The sequence below is a fragment of the Protopterus annectens genome, chromosome 9.part0 (genome assembly GCF_019279795.1).
Source record: "Protopterus annectens isolate FY-2018-M chromosome 9.part0, PAN1.0, whole genome shotgun sequence".
Lineage (NCBI taxonomy): Eukaryota > Metazoa > Chordata > Ceratodontiformes > Protopteridae > Protopterus > Protopterus annectens.
In genome coordinates this window covers 283,079,709-283,095,195 of record NC_056743.1, presented here as the reverse complement: position 1 = coordinate 283,095,195, position 15,487 = coordinate 283,079,709, and the positions used below count along the sequence as shown (strand labels likewise).

The window sequence follows — 15,487 nt, the reverse complement described above, 5'->3', positions numbered from 1 at the left end:
ACCTAGAGTGTATGATGCAGGATTACGGAAATCAGTAAACCCAAAGATGGAGAGATAATTTTCAAACATGGGAGAATGTTAAGGTTTTAGTTAAGAGTTGGATGTTGTAGTTAAGTCACAGTCAAAAGCAGGAGATGACAACGAAGTTCCAGTCTATAGAAAGGGAGGTTTTGGGATTGGAGGAAAAATTCTTAAGGACAGCAGTGGATATACCAAAGATAAGCATCCAAATAAAGCATCTCAGAAGCATCCGCTCTTTAAGAATTCCCCATGCCCATGAAAAGGGGCAAGAATCCCAAGAATCCCAAATGGCTGGACAATAGATTAGTGGAAAGAAGAAGGGAGATTGTTTTAACATCATTAAAGGATGGCCGTGGGGTATGTCACTAGGATGTACAGGCTAAAATGGCAACATGTCAGAATATTTTAAGCCATATCAAAGAGAACCTAATTAAAATAACATGGAGCAGGAATATTTTCTACATAAGATTACCTTCCCACAAGGGGATGAGGCTGACATAAAAAAATCTGAAATGGTCCATAACAGTAGGAGAGCTTAAGAAATGTATGCAGGCTTTCTACATGGACATGTGCCAAGACTTGATGGACCAGTGGCTGCATTTTATAAATCCTTTACAGAAATTTTGGCAGGCCCATTACAGGAGTTAAGTGAGCAGGGAAAAAGGGGTATGTTACCCCAATCTTCCAGAATAGCTGCCCTTATTTTGTTGGCAAAGATGGACAAAAAGTTGATCTAGACACTCAGTACCTTAGCCCTATCATACCCCTGTAATTTGAAACTAAAATCTTTTTGAAAATTCTCACCAAGAAGTTGGAGGACAAAGTACCAAGCTTGGGAAACCTGACTAAGTAAGGTTTTGTAAAAGGCCAACAAGGGGTGGTGGACCTGGTCTGACTACAGTTTATCCAGGTTCAAATGGCAAGATCCAAATTCGATTGACTGCCATCTTCCTATATCTTCAAAAGGTCTTTGATTCATTGGACTGGGGATTTTTATGGGAAGTGTTGAAAGCATGTGGGATACAGGGAAGGTGTCTCAAAGGTTGTTCTGTACTGTGACTCTACAGCCCAGGTAATCACTCAGGGTATTATGCCTGACCCATTCCTAATCCAGAAGATGGCAAGGCAAGGAAGCCTGCTTTCACCCGTTTTATTTATCGTAGCCATTGAATCCCTAAGTTTTATATAAAACATAATTATGAAGGGTGGGGCATTCATATTTCTCCTCAGGAGTGTATTACTTCCTCCCAGTTTGCAAATGATGGCATTCTTTGGATAGGCATCTTCAATGAATCCATTCCTGAGGTAATGAGAATAGTCACAATTTGTGAACATTGACATGAGGAAATCTTTTATATTTCCATTGCATAGGAAAGGAAGGATTATTTTGGAATGTTGGACCAGACTGCCTCTCCCTGTAATGATTTCTCTGAAATATATGGGCATTCATCTTTACTATGATGTAGGTCAGATAGTTGAACTAACTTGGACCCCTTCTTGGCAGAAATGAAAATTGCAGTTAGTAGGCAGTCAAACCTTAAACTCCCATTCCTGTTAAAATTATGATGATAAAAATGGGATGTTTATCTAAATATGTGTTTTTAATACGACATATCCCACAAGTTATGTACTCGCACAACCAGACAATCTGCAAAGGCTAATGATGTCCTTTCTATAGAATAGTCAGCACCCTAGAATTTCAAGGGAAAAGCTTTTTTACCTATTAAACAGGTTGGGACTTTTGGATTTCCATTCCTACTCTAAATCTGTGCAAATAACTATGTTTTAGAAGGTGAGATCTACCCCTAGGCCTTTTTGGAAGTCTTGCATTTTTGGAAAAACTGCCCAGAAGTTCAAAACAACAAAAAAGTGTGGGATCCAAGTGGGTGAGAAAAGAAAATGTGGATGGCTTTGAAAGACACTAAGTATTCAGCTAGTTTATGGGTCTATGGAAGATTATGAGATTTGGACTTTTCTGTTATAGGTTCAAAACCTATCCAGTGATACCCCTAGCTGGCAAGGGGGTTTCCTGTACTGGAGGCACTTACTTGACATAGAAAGTGGCATGTTCCTGTTCTTTCAACAGTGCAGAGAGTGAGAGAGAGAGAGATAGAGAGCACCTTCAACCCATCTACAGTTCCAGCAGTATCTGTAACTTAGATCCATAGTCAAGGAAAGATAATATGGGAAATGATCTCCAAAGAATACTCCTTTAAGAAGTTAGATGTAGGCCAAACTATTCCAAAAGGCTTGGTGACATTTTGGAATGAGAACCTTAAAGGTAAACATAAAAATACATGTTTGACCCCCTGATTATAAAGTGGTAGGGTATAATAAGTAAAGAAATCAAGGACCAGTGGTTGGTGGAGACCTTATTTTCATAAAGGGTCTTTATATCTGGCCCTTATCTTAGCCCCCCCCCCAGCTCTTTGCATAAGCAGGGTAGGTTTCTGCCTAAGCACTTTTGGAAATACTAACTACATTAATTTGGTTTGGCTGTGCCTGGCATCTTCCAAGATATGTCTGAAAGTACACGAACCACTAGTGTGGTCATTAACAAAAACAACTACCTCCCTTCAACCATTTAGATATCTGACTGTTAGGCTTTTTGGACCCCAACTTTTCATTGAGTACTGAGGGGTGGTTGTGGCTCTATCAGGTGTTATCAGTTTTCATGACTATTATTTTTAGGTACTGGAACATGGGACCAAATGATATGGAGAAGTTTCTAGTGGTCTGTGGACAAACTCTGGTACAGTTATAAGAACAGTTATTATGTAACACGCTTCAAAAAACATCGGAACATTTTTTTAGTTTTGTTATTCTCAGTGGACTTAATAGTTGGAGTTACTTCACTTGTTTTGATATACTATATGAAAGTTGGTCTTAGTTCTATGCTTGCCTGTTTGCCTTTTCTGTGTATATAACTTTGTTATCTGATGCTGTTTCTTGATTAAATAATATATGTAAGTATGTATGTATGTATCTAATTTTATATATATATATATATATATATATATATATATATATATATATATATATATATATTCAGTAAATAAATAAACAAGAAGGATTCTAAAATTCCAAAGACTACCTATGTAGAGGCTGAGACTAAAACTACTCACAAAATTAAAAATTAATCTAGCAATTAACTGTCCTGTGGCACCAAACTGCAAGAATGCTAAATAAACTATAACACTTATAACATTTGTATTTTATTACTAAACTGGAATTTAACTTGAACAAACTGATAGAACTTGCTTTCTGTATCAAAATTCAGAGTCAAATGCGACAAAAATCAATGTAAATAAAAGCGTAATCACATGACCATTGCATGTGGAATCATAAAACCCTAGCTAAAATTGTAATATTTATTAATTGCAGACCTTTTGTATAAAAATTCTAAAAAAATAAACATTTTAAACTGCATAACAATGATTTAGCACTTAGTTTTCAAACATAAAGCTATTCATCTTACAAGCTCGAAGTTTCAAAACTTTGAACTGCAAATGATGGAAACCATAAGATTGAAGTTTCTGAAAACTTTGAATGTTTTGAATGGAGATCAACATACAACATGGAACAGGAAATTTACCATTGACCTCACTGTTGTGCAATCTTGAAGTTGGTATATTTATTTAGCAGGGGGTATGGGGGATGCAGTGGGGCTTTCCTCAAAAAATTTTGTTTTATTTTTATTTTTTATTAAAATTGTGAAGTTTCAAAACTTTGATCTTACACTCTTCACCATTTGCAGTTCTAGGTTTTGAAACTTCAAGCCATATAATCGAATGTCCAAAACATCGAACAAGAAAAAACAACAAAAATGACTATTTTGTAGAATTCATATTCAAAATGTTGAAAACATTTTAATACAAATTTAATTGACTCTAATGCAACTTATGTTGTCTTTTAGTTAAAACTGGTTTTAAACTAACTTGATTATTAATACCCGGATACATGTCTGCTTGTAATCTAACTATCCAAGAATATTCAATATTCTCAAGAAAGTTGTTAATATCACCCCCCCTTACTTCTTACTTTTATATATTGTATTAATAACTCCAAATTTAAACTTATGATCAACATTTTCTGCTATATGCTTAGCTAAAGCATTTGTGTGTATATTTCTCCTAATCTCGGGCTTGTGTTCTATTACATGGTCCTTTAATTTCCTAGTACTTTTACCTACATAGAATGAGGGGCATTTATTTCATGTGGCCAAATAATCTATAAACATGGTGTTATAATTTGCATAACAATTAAATTCAAATGCACGTTTAGTATTTGGATGGGTGAACTTAATGTCTGTGATTACATCATCACAGCAACTGCAGTTACAGCACAGAAATGTGCCCTTCTTATTAGTCATTATACTAGTACTACCACCATTCAGCTTGAAATCTTTGAAGCATAATCTTTGTCTCAATTTTTTTTCATTTTTATATGCAAAACATGGTTTCTCAGTAACAATTTGTTTTAATTCTGGCTTAGACAACAAGATATTCCAGTTTGTTTGTACTACTTGTTCAATTTCATTCATTTTAGTATTATAAACTGTAACATATCTAATCTTATGATCTTCAATTGTATGTGTATTCATTGTAGAACTGACTTCACTAAAATAAGGTGCCATAGCACTAAACCTCCTTTCCTTTACATCTTTGATCATAGAATCAATAGCATTCCTGTCATAACCTCTCTCAATGAATTATTGTTCCATGAACTCCATTTGTTCATTGCACATCTATTCCTTAGTATTTAATCTACTCACTCGACATAGCTGACTTTTAACTATGCCTTTGAACCTATGTGTGTATCTATTCTTGTGCACCAATTTTCTCTGTACACTAGTGTTTAACTCCAGATTTTCCAGGGATATATCAATATCTAGGAATGCTATATTGGTATCAGATGTACATGATTTAAAACTTAAAAAATCAGTGGTTCCTTCCAGTAATAATACAAATTTTGGGAATTCGTCTATTGTTCCCTTCCACAAGAGAAAGCAGTCATCTACAAATCTCATGTAGAGTAGTAAGTTAGAATAACAAAAAACATCCTTTGTATAAATGAACTTGCTCTCCCATTTATTCAAGACTAAGTTTGCATAGACGTTAGCCATTGGGGTGCCCATGGCCACCCCAGCAAGTTGTAAGTATGTTTTCCCATTGAGAAGAAAAATATTATTAGTCAAAATGACATCAATCAATTCACATACAGTAGTTGTCTTCCATGCTGTTAAATCAGTATTACAAACAAGGAATTCACAAAGACACTCTATCCCAAAATCATTTGGGATGACAGTAAACAATGAGTTTATGTCAAGTGTTGCCATAAAAAACTGTTCCTTCCTAGTCTTATTTCTCCAAGCAAATAGCTCTTTCAAAAAAATCACATGAGTTTTTCACTACACTTTCACAATTTGTCATATATTTACTCAACAAATCTTGTACATATATGGACAGGGGTTCAGTAACCCAACCCCTCCCTGAGACAGTAGGTTTCAGGTGGGGGGTTGTAAGTGATTTATTTATTTTAGGCAAACCATATATGGCAGGCAATACTAGACAGGAAACAGTAAAAAAAGTGAATTCCTCTAAGGTAATATCATTCTGCAGTTGTAGATCATAAATCATCATGTTAACATCAGAAACATATTTGGTCACCTCACTATGCTCCATTTGTCTAAAAGTTTTCTCATCCCTTAGAAATTGTTCCATCAAATTTATATAATGAATTTTGTCAAATAAGACAATGGCACCTCCTTTGTCTGCTTGTTTGATTATTATTTCAGCATTATTCTCTAAGGCCAATAAGGTTTCATGTTCCTTTATTTCTAAGTTATAAAAACTATGCTCGTTTTTTTGATAAAAAATATTTCTAAGCTCAATTTCACAAAGTTCTTGAAAAGCAGACAAAATTGGACATTTGTATGGAATAAATGTACTGCTTTTTTTACAAACATTATTGCTATGCATTTCTGAATTTTTAAAAAGCATTTTCAAACTAAGGTTACGAACAAACTATTTTAGATCAGTGATAGCATCAACCACATTACCTTTGTGGCTTGGTAAAAACTGTAAACCTTTATTTAAAAGCATAATGTCCGTTGCAGATAAATTATAGCTAGATAGATTCACTATATTTGATTTTTCAATCATTTCTGATGTACCATCTTGTTTCTGGTGACTGGGCTCTCGTTTTTTCTTTTGAGTCCATTCAGTCGTTGTTTTGACCTGCCTCTCAATGTCAATCTGTTCTCCTGGTTTATTTTTGCTGGCAGTTTTATTGGAACTGGTCTGAATTCTTTTAAAAAAGAAGAAGAAGGACCAGCTGAAGAAATATGGCTTGTTTGCCCATCGTTCGATGCTTGCAAGCCAGCACACTCAGCCATTTCCATTTTGACTTTGTCATTTCCTGATGTAGTCTGATTGGTTATTTCCCCTTCAGAAACAGTGGTGATCAACAATCCACTTAGAACCTGCCCATGATTCCCATCAGTGTTTTTTGCCATAGCTACAGGTCGAGGGGAGCTTACATTTTGAAACGTATCAAGTTTATCCAATTTCCCGCTCATATGATTCACTAGATGACTCTTTCCTTTGGGCCAAGCAAACATTTGGCCCAGCTTGTAATCATTAACATCTCTTATTAATTTGCATTTTTAATAATTTCTTGTTTTTTGTCAAAGCTGGATAGTCTGTCCAGCATTTGCTGATAACCCAGTGAAACAACACCAAATAATGTATCTGATGTTACCTTATCTTCCAGCATATTAATTTCACTCATTAATTCACCCTCCAAACTTGTAAAATAGTCGTTCATCAGTCTCATGTAATCCACACCTATTTTCAAATTCAGCTGTTACCATTTGTTTAAGAGTTCGGGGTATGTGCTTTCCATAGCTTGGCATTTTAAGCACATGCAAACCCTGTGGCACAATGCCTAACTCTAAGTAGGCAGAAAAGCTTAATCATTGCCATTGCAGGCGTTTATAGGTTTGTACTTTCTTTTCTAATTGAGAAATTACTTTAGTTAACTCAGTGACATCTTGCATATCATTTAATTCACTGTTAGGAGAAGATATGTCCATAAAATTTAACAAAGGATTATTACCTTTGTAAAGTATGTCCTTCAAGGAGGTTTGAGATGTTAGATTTAACTGATCATTTCCTTGGCATGCTGATGCTGTTGAAGACATTGTATCAACAGGTTATAAATCCTAATTAGATGCAGGTTGGCTGTAAAAATCACAGATGAACGCCAGCAGTGAAAGACAAAGAAAAACACAGCAGAAACAAGAGAGTCTATGTCATATATTCGAAATTCCAAAATATCGAACACCATAAGTTCGAGATTGAAATTTCAAATATTGATAGCATCGAATGCTCAGAATAGCGAATTTTTTCCAAGGGAAAAAATTTGCTGTTCCGAGAAACATACACACAACACAAGCACACCACAATAAATAAACCACACACATACAGTTAACAAAACCCAACCCCACACTAAACCATACATACATTACTAACTATCCACTTATCTTAACCCACACCCTAACGTCTGCAACCATCGCACACATACCGTACTAATCTATACACAAAGTAATTAATACACACACATACAGTTAACAAAACACAACCCTACACTACACCATACATACATTACTAACTATCCACTTACCTTAACCTGCACCCTAACGCTAAGGTCCGTAACTCTTGCACCAAAGTGGAGGAAATAGCGAAGCCACGGAACGGCCCATCGAAATCTTGCCCTAGGTAAGATTTCAATGTCCCGGGGCTTCGCTGTTTTCACTATTCGATATTTTGGGTTCGATATTTTAACTTTCAAAATTTTCAATCTTCGAAGTTATGATGTAGACCCGAAACAAGAAATACCACTGTTGTAAGCTGTGCTTATATAAAGCTCAACACCAAAAAAGAAAAAAAGCACAGCGACGTTCCACCTTTTATTAAAATAATGATAATCCAGCAAAGCTTTTGGGTTTCCCCTTCCTCAGTGCTATAAAATAAAACCATTATATCTCATTTAAATACAAAAATATAAAAAATCACATGATACAGACAACCAATAAAATCACACAATTAATCAACAATTAATAACATATACCTCTTTTAAAAGAATCAGTTAATACATATATATATATATATATATATATATATATATATATATATATATGTATATGTGTGTATTTTTTTAAGAATTCATATTCAGAATGTTAAAAACATTTTAATACAAATTTCATTGACTCTAATGCAACTTATGTTGTCTTTTAGTTAAAAGGAGTTTTAAACAAACATACCCGGATACATGTCTCCTTGTAATCTAACTATCCAAGAATATTCAATATTCTCAAGAAAGTTGTTAGTACTTTTTTATTTTGTGAGCTTAATCTGTTATCATTAAGGGTTTGCTGTCCTGAGATTTAGAAGCAGGCCATCCTTACTGTATTTCTGTTGAGTTGTGGCAACATTTCCTTAACTGTTCTTACTTTGTATTATTTTGTGAAGAATCACGATCAAGTTGAAATTATCCTTATTAGTGATAATCAGAGTCTTTACTCGCCTTAGCATATTATTGACAAAAGCGGTGGGTGCACATATCTTTAACATGAGGAAATGAGCCATATCATCATGTAACCTGTTTGACTTTTAATGGCATCTGTTTAGGAAAAAAATAAAAGAAATAGCAAGGCCATGAGGCATGGTTAGAACATCAATGAAAAAATGCACGACTGCTGTTAGACTTACGAAATGTAGCCTTTAATCTCACTTTTCATTCATGCAAGACACAGGTGATATGTTGATTTGGTGATGGCATTCCTAAAAGTAGAGAGACTGTGCGCAAAATGTCAATACTCCAATAGGCAACATTCTGTTATCTCATATAAACAGAAATGAATGAGAGTTACAGCTACTCCTTTGCCGTGGGGTTAATTTACCAGCACTGGCTTAGTGTGCTATCCCACTGCTCTGGTAGTACCAAATTGCATGGTATGCACTGACTATTTGGCATAGATCTAGGTCCTTGAGCTTTAGTATACTATATGAAAGGGTACAATGTCTCTGTACTATAACAGTGCTATGTTAACTTCATATAGGAGGGTCTTTTGTAACCAAATACAAGGGAGATAGGGTATGCAGTTTAGTGTGTAATTTGTAGTCTAGTACAAAAACAACAGTAAAGGGTATACATTGGCACAGGTGAGTCTGCTTCTGTATGTGAAAAAGGTTACAGAGATATCTGCAAATGATTTTTTTAATCCTGTTTAACAAATACTGCAGTTTTAACATCAAGTAAAAATGCAGTCATGTGATGAAGTGATGAGCAATTTCTTATTTATGCATTTATAAATAGCTGGAATGATTTAAATTACATTTTATTTCCAGATGCCATGGTAACTGAAGGAGGAGAAAACTTCAGTCTGGGACAACGCCAACTGTTTTGTTTAGCAAGAGCATTTGTGCGGAAGAGCAGCATTTTAATCATGGATGAAGCTACGGCATCTATTGACATGGCCACAGTATGTTAACACAGGTTGCATGATTAAGACTATATAAATGCATATATAAACTACCTTTCCTTAAAATTGCACACTTGCACATACACACCCATCTCTCTCTCTCTCTCTCTCTCTATATATATATATATATATATATATGTATATATATATGTATATATATATATATACACACACACACACACACACACACACACACACACACACACACACGTGTGTGTGTGTCTATATGTATATATGTATGGATGTATGTTCCTATACATATTTGTGTGTATGCATGCGCACATATGTATGTGTGTATGTGTAGATATATATATATATATATATATATATATATATATATATATATATATATTTATAGAGAGAGAGAGCGATGGATCTGTAGATAGATATATATATATGCATGTGTGCGCAGATTTATTGAAGAGCATTTACACTAGGTTATAAATTGTTGTATGAAAACCATTCTCATTAATCTGAATTAATGTTTTATTTTCATTTTCCACTTTTATTCTGCTATCCCAAAAGGAAAAAAAACTTAACAGCTATAAAAATCATATAATTAAATTCTAATGTTTGTGTAATAATACCTTGTGTTGATTCAGTATTACGTAATTTGGCTTTTTTATTAGTTATCCCTTTAGTGATTTTGTTTACTTGTATACATGCAACGCAGGTCTCATGAACTAGAGCATTACTTCATTCCCTTTATATTGATTTCTGTCTTACAGGGAAAAGTGACACTGGAAAAGTTGCACATTTTTATTGAATAGGGTGATATCAGTTGTCGTCAAATATATTAATAGTCCTTATAAAGCAAGATACAAAACCAGACGTAGAAAATGAAAACAAACCGTGAACGACCCAAGGCAGTCAAAAAAATTTATTTAAGCGCTTTTCGTCAGCACAATGAGCTGACTTCTTCAGAAACAAAAACCACTGGCAGCATAACCATTATAAAGGCTAACATCCATTTACGTCATAACCAATAATTCAATTAGTACAATTTAAAATAGTATGGGTTTTAAAAAACTATTTTAAGGCACAATGGCCGTTAGTGGTAGCAAACATCACATCCCTATGAACATGCAAACAGCACAAGTACATAAGTCAAGTCAACTTGTTGATATAAAAAATATAAAAAATATAATAATATATAGTGTATTAATGTTGCAACAATTAAATAAGCATACAATACTGTTAAAATTTCAACAATTTTTAACCCTAGTTGCATTATACTGTTAGTTCATGGTTTGAAGCCTATATATGTCATTGTGTATAAGGTTGAAGCATCAAAGACCCCAAAATTGTTCTAAGTTACATAAAACATGTTCATAATTGAACACAGTTTATGAAAAATAGTTAAGAAAAATAATAATGTATATAGATATTTATGTTTAATATCTTTTTATAATTATATAACAGTAAATAGATGTAATAGTGCATATAGTAATAATAATATATTAAAAAAGAAAACTAATGTTTTCACAACAAATTTCCTTAGGGACATAAGATAATTGTGTGGTGTTACTATAATGTAAAATACTTAAAAAGTATATGTAGTTTCCCAAATAACACATATACTTGATAAAGTTTTTAGTAGTTTGAGTTGTTTATGATGAATTAGACATACCTAGTGTCGTAGATGTCATAATTAATAGTTTTAATAAGTTTGTGATCACATTAGTTAAAACTAGCTAATCCACAAAGTTATACACAAAAACAAGTACCATAAAAATAAGTACCGTAAAAAATGTGTGTATCAATATCAAATTAATAGTCCTTAAAAGACAGTATTATAAAAGACATAAGTGTTGAATTGGCTCAGTAGATCTTAGAGATGAAGTGCTTTATATGCCCCAAGTAACTTAGATTTGACAGTGACCTAGGCACTGAAGTAGCTGGTGGGAGAGGTGGGTGGGAGTGAGCAACTGATGCCACCTTGGGGATAGTAGGTGGTCGGGCCTGACTAAAGTGCTAGTATGTACTACAGAGAAAGCTAGCATAGCATGCAGTGTATGGGCCACGGATGTCTGCTTTACTTTTTCAAGCCACATCTGTACAGTAACCATCACTAGCCATGTGCAAGAACATAAACACCCACTGCCAAAGGCATGAAAAAGCCATCTGTGCACATGCCCATCATCTGCTGTGGAAGGTTTAGGGCTAAGAACTGGAGAAAAAACTCAAATCTACCTGTATGACATCCATACCATGGAGACCTGTTTATCCAGTGAGTAAGAGAGGATGGTTGCAGTAATAGGTGGATGGTCATCAAACATGGATTAGAAGCACTCGTCCATCATGCAATAAAGAGCTAAACTGGAGTAGCCTAAACAATCTAAGTGTAATTTGTTTAACTGTATCTATAACAAGTGACCCTGTATGGAACAAAGCATGCAGCATTCTACAGTGAGGACTAAACAAGAAATGACCAACAGGAAAGAGTGTTCCCAGGGCGAATCCACTTTCTGGATTGTTGTTTTCCTTGGGAATATATCCAAAATAGGGGACTGAGCAGGATGAGCCTCTGTCCCAACCCAAGCGGTACTTCAGTCCAAGTTTCAGAATGAAGGTGGAATTAAAATTGGCCTCCAATTTTATAGAGAAGAAAAAACAAGGAAACAGTTAAAAAGGGCACATACACATATCTTCACACAATTGTGTTTTTCTTCTGTTTTCAATAGAAAGCTTTTGTCTCCTTCTCCCAAAAAAGATAACAGTTATTTTCAGACTTTTTGTGAAGATCTCAGTGACTACTCAAATGAGTAACATCGAACCTTCCCAAACTTCCAACCCAAGCTGATTTTATAAAAGTAAGCAATAGACAGTGATATCAAAGAATTAAAACAAGTGGAATAACCGTGTATACAGTACTAGTAAAAGCCAACAAAAACGGTCCAGGCGAGATAGGAAAATGGTTGTGAAACAGTCTTATTTTAATCCAAATTCACCACAAGCACTTTCACCCTCTCAAATGCAGGGCTTTTTCAAGTACAAAGAAAACACATAATACCCCTCCTATTTAACTTCCCCTAGGTATAAAAGTGTGCCAAAACATTTAAAGCTGTACATACACTATCCATATTTACATTTTAAAATGTTCACAAAATGCATAATAAAATCCCTTCATAAACATCAATATAAATGCCCTTAAACAACCTTTTAAAACCAATTTTTTTAAGAATAAGCATAAGCATATATTACTAAAAATTGTCCCCCAATACTAATGCAATAAGATTTACTGGAAACTAACCCACTTGTTAGAAAGTCATCAAAACTTCTCAGACCTCCTAACCAAATAAGGTTTAATGAAAATATGGTAATTTAATCCTGGAGGTTGGGTTGCATTTAATTTTAATTGCCAGTAAGTATCCCTACAACAAAGCCAATTCTCCCAATCCCCACCCCTTGGGTCTACATGAAATTGTTCCAAGATACCAAAAAGAAGCCCAGGGTGGGTTGGTTCCATATGTAGGCGCCTATACAGTGCACTATTTAAATTCGTTTTCCTAATGTTATAGGTGTGTTCATAAATACGTTTATTAAGTGCCCTTTCTGATTTTCCAGCATAAAAACTAGGGCAACCCTTACACAAAGCCAGGTATACTATACCTTTGGTAGTGCAATTACCCTTTCTAAACCACACACTATTCTTCACATAATTACTCAAGGTGACCTTTACTTTTTCACAAATATATTTACAATACCCGCATCTTCCACACTTTCTCGTACCTTGATTCCCATAAAAACTAGTCCTGTTATTATTCTTTTCAAAAAGCCTTTTTAAGTTAGTCCCTGTTTTAAAAACAAACCTTGGACTCACTCCTACCTTGCTTACAAGGTCTTTATTAAATTTCAGCATTTTCCAATTCCTTTTAACTAAATCCTGAATTTTCCTAGAGGCAAACATATGCTGTAAAACAAATGCTTTCCCAAAGGTTTGTTCACCAGTAATCTTTTCCTCAATTGTACCCTGTGGTGAGTTACCTAAAAGGGGATGGTATCTTACACCCCACCCCGCTATAACCTCATTTGAAACCTCTTCAATCAGGTTAATAGGGTGAGTGAGTGAGTCAGTCAGTGAGTCAGTGAGTGAGTATACTGGAATTATAGCATTAAGTAATGCCTTGTAGAGAAAAGCATCTGCCTGTAAAATGTCTTGAGCTGATGTCTATATCTGGGGAAGGATGTGATATCTCTTTTGTTTTAAGGGACTAATTCACAAGTCTGATGACGCATTGTTGAGAAGCTGTGTTTGGTGCAGTGAATTGTAGTCAATGGGTGGAAAGAGAGAGAGACAGAGAGAGGAGCATGACCTATGGTTGTGAGATGTGGTTCCTTGAGAGAATCAGATGGAGAAGAAAATGAAAGAATCTTGGTATAAGAGTGTGTAGATTATACAAACTAGACGCATACATATTTCAAGTATGGAAAGTCATGTTGCTTTACTTATGACTGAGCAGCGATGTTTTCTTTGGAGGACCAGTCTAATAAATCAGCAGATTTGGTTTGATAGGATTCGCAGAGCAGAGTGTTACTGAGGCCATATTATAGCTGTGGTGTGAGAATTCCTTTTCCAATTGCTAATCTGCCTTCTGGTGATAGGAAGTGTATTGCATTTTTTGATAGACGTCATATTAGTATTTTTAAATTGAAAACTCAGGGAATGGTCCTGAGAGATTCCAAGATATTTGAAGTATGGTGCGGCTTCCTAAGAGATATTTCTTATTGTCCAAGTTTTGTGAGACTCTGGAGAGTTTTTGTCTTTCTCTGAAGATCCTGCTTTCCAGTTCAGTAGAGGTTGTTGAGTGACAGCCATAGTGCTAGTGCAGTTAGGTCGTTCTCACATTTTTTGATGGTGGAGCGTGATCTGTACGTTCCTGTGTTATGCATATATAAAAGGACTAGGGTCTGAAGTAGGTGAGCTGAGAGGGAGTTAATGAATAGAGAGAATATTAGAGGAGAGAGAAAGAGAACCGATCCTTAGAGTACTTCTTTTGCAGGAGGGGTATAAAAAGGGGATAAGTTCCCTGTTCGTACTTTAAAATGTTATCAGTTTTCAAATTGTGGAACCAAGGGAAATAGTCATTGTTTAAGACTGATCTAAGAAGGGAATTAAGGAGTGATGAATAGTCTACCAGATCAAAGACTTTAGTGAGATCTATAAAGACTTCAATTATAAGGTGGCTTTTGTCCATGCTCCTTAGAATATCATCTAATAGTGTGTAGAAAACAGCCATAGTCCTTTTTCTGGAAGAAAATCCATGTTGCTGTGGGGGGACCATTCAGTATTTTTTGTGTAGTCTGAAACGTGAGTCTAGACAAGATTTTCAGAATGTTTTTAGAGACAGAAGGATTAAGATTGACCTGAAGCCTATTGCACCTTTTGAATTAGGGATTTTTGAGACTGGTTGAACTATGGCTGTCTTCCAGTTGGCTAGCGTAGTGCTGTTTGTGATGCATAGGTTGCATAGGTGGAGAAGCAGTAGTGCATCGTGCTCTGTACAGAGAATGATGTGCTTAGGAAATAGATTATCTGCACTAGGAGGGGCATTTGAAGGTATTTAATTGCTATCTTTTAGGGCAGTCTTGGTGGTGATTTCTGAACTAAAATAAAGGAGTACAGAGGAGAGGGGTATGGGGGAGTTTAAGTAGTTAGATGGGAGTTTGGAGAGTGCAGACAATGGGGAATTATTTTAGAAAAGTGAGTGCTAGTAGTAGGCCTGATATTGTGATGGTGGTGATGGTGGTGGTGGTGGTGGTTGACTTGCCATGGTGTTTTTGTTGTCAACATCCTGTAATACTATTGTTAACATTCCAGAATTCTTTTAGTCTATTTTTGCGAATGTGCTGGAGGAAGGTGGTCTTATACCTTCTAGCAACATTTTTTGAGTAAGCGGTGTAAATTACTGACAGTGT

At 35.1% G+C, this 15,487-nt stretch overlaps 1 protein-coding gene across 6 annotated transcripts in view; it reads left to right on the top strand.

Moving 5' to 3' along the window:
- ABCC8 (ATP binding cassette subfamily C member 8) overlaps positions 1-15,487 on the top strand; it is a 2,552,355-nt gene that overhangs the window by 2,342,382 nt on the left and 194,486 nt on the right. For 5 of the 6 annotated variants that reach the window (XM_044082872.1, XM_044082868.1, XM_044082869.1 and 2 more), the window contains one exon: positions 9,435-9,568. In XM_044082872.1, coding sequence (XP_043938807.1) covers positions 9,435-9,568 — 134 coding nt within the window. Of the gene's footprint in view, positions 1-9,434; positions 9,583-15,487 lie in introns of all 6 variants that reach the window. The other variant, XM_044082870.1, reaches the window with a different exon arrangement.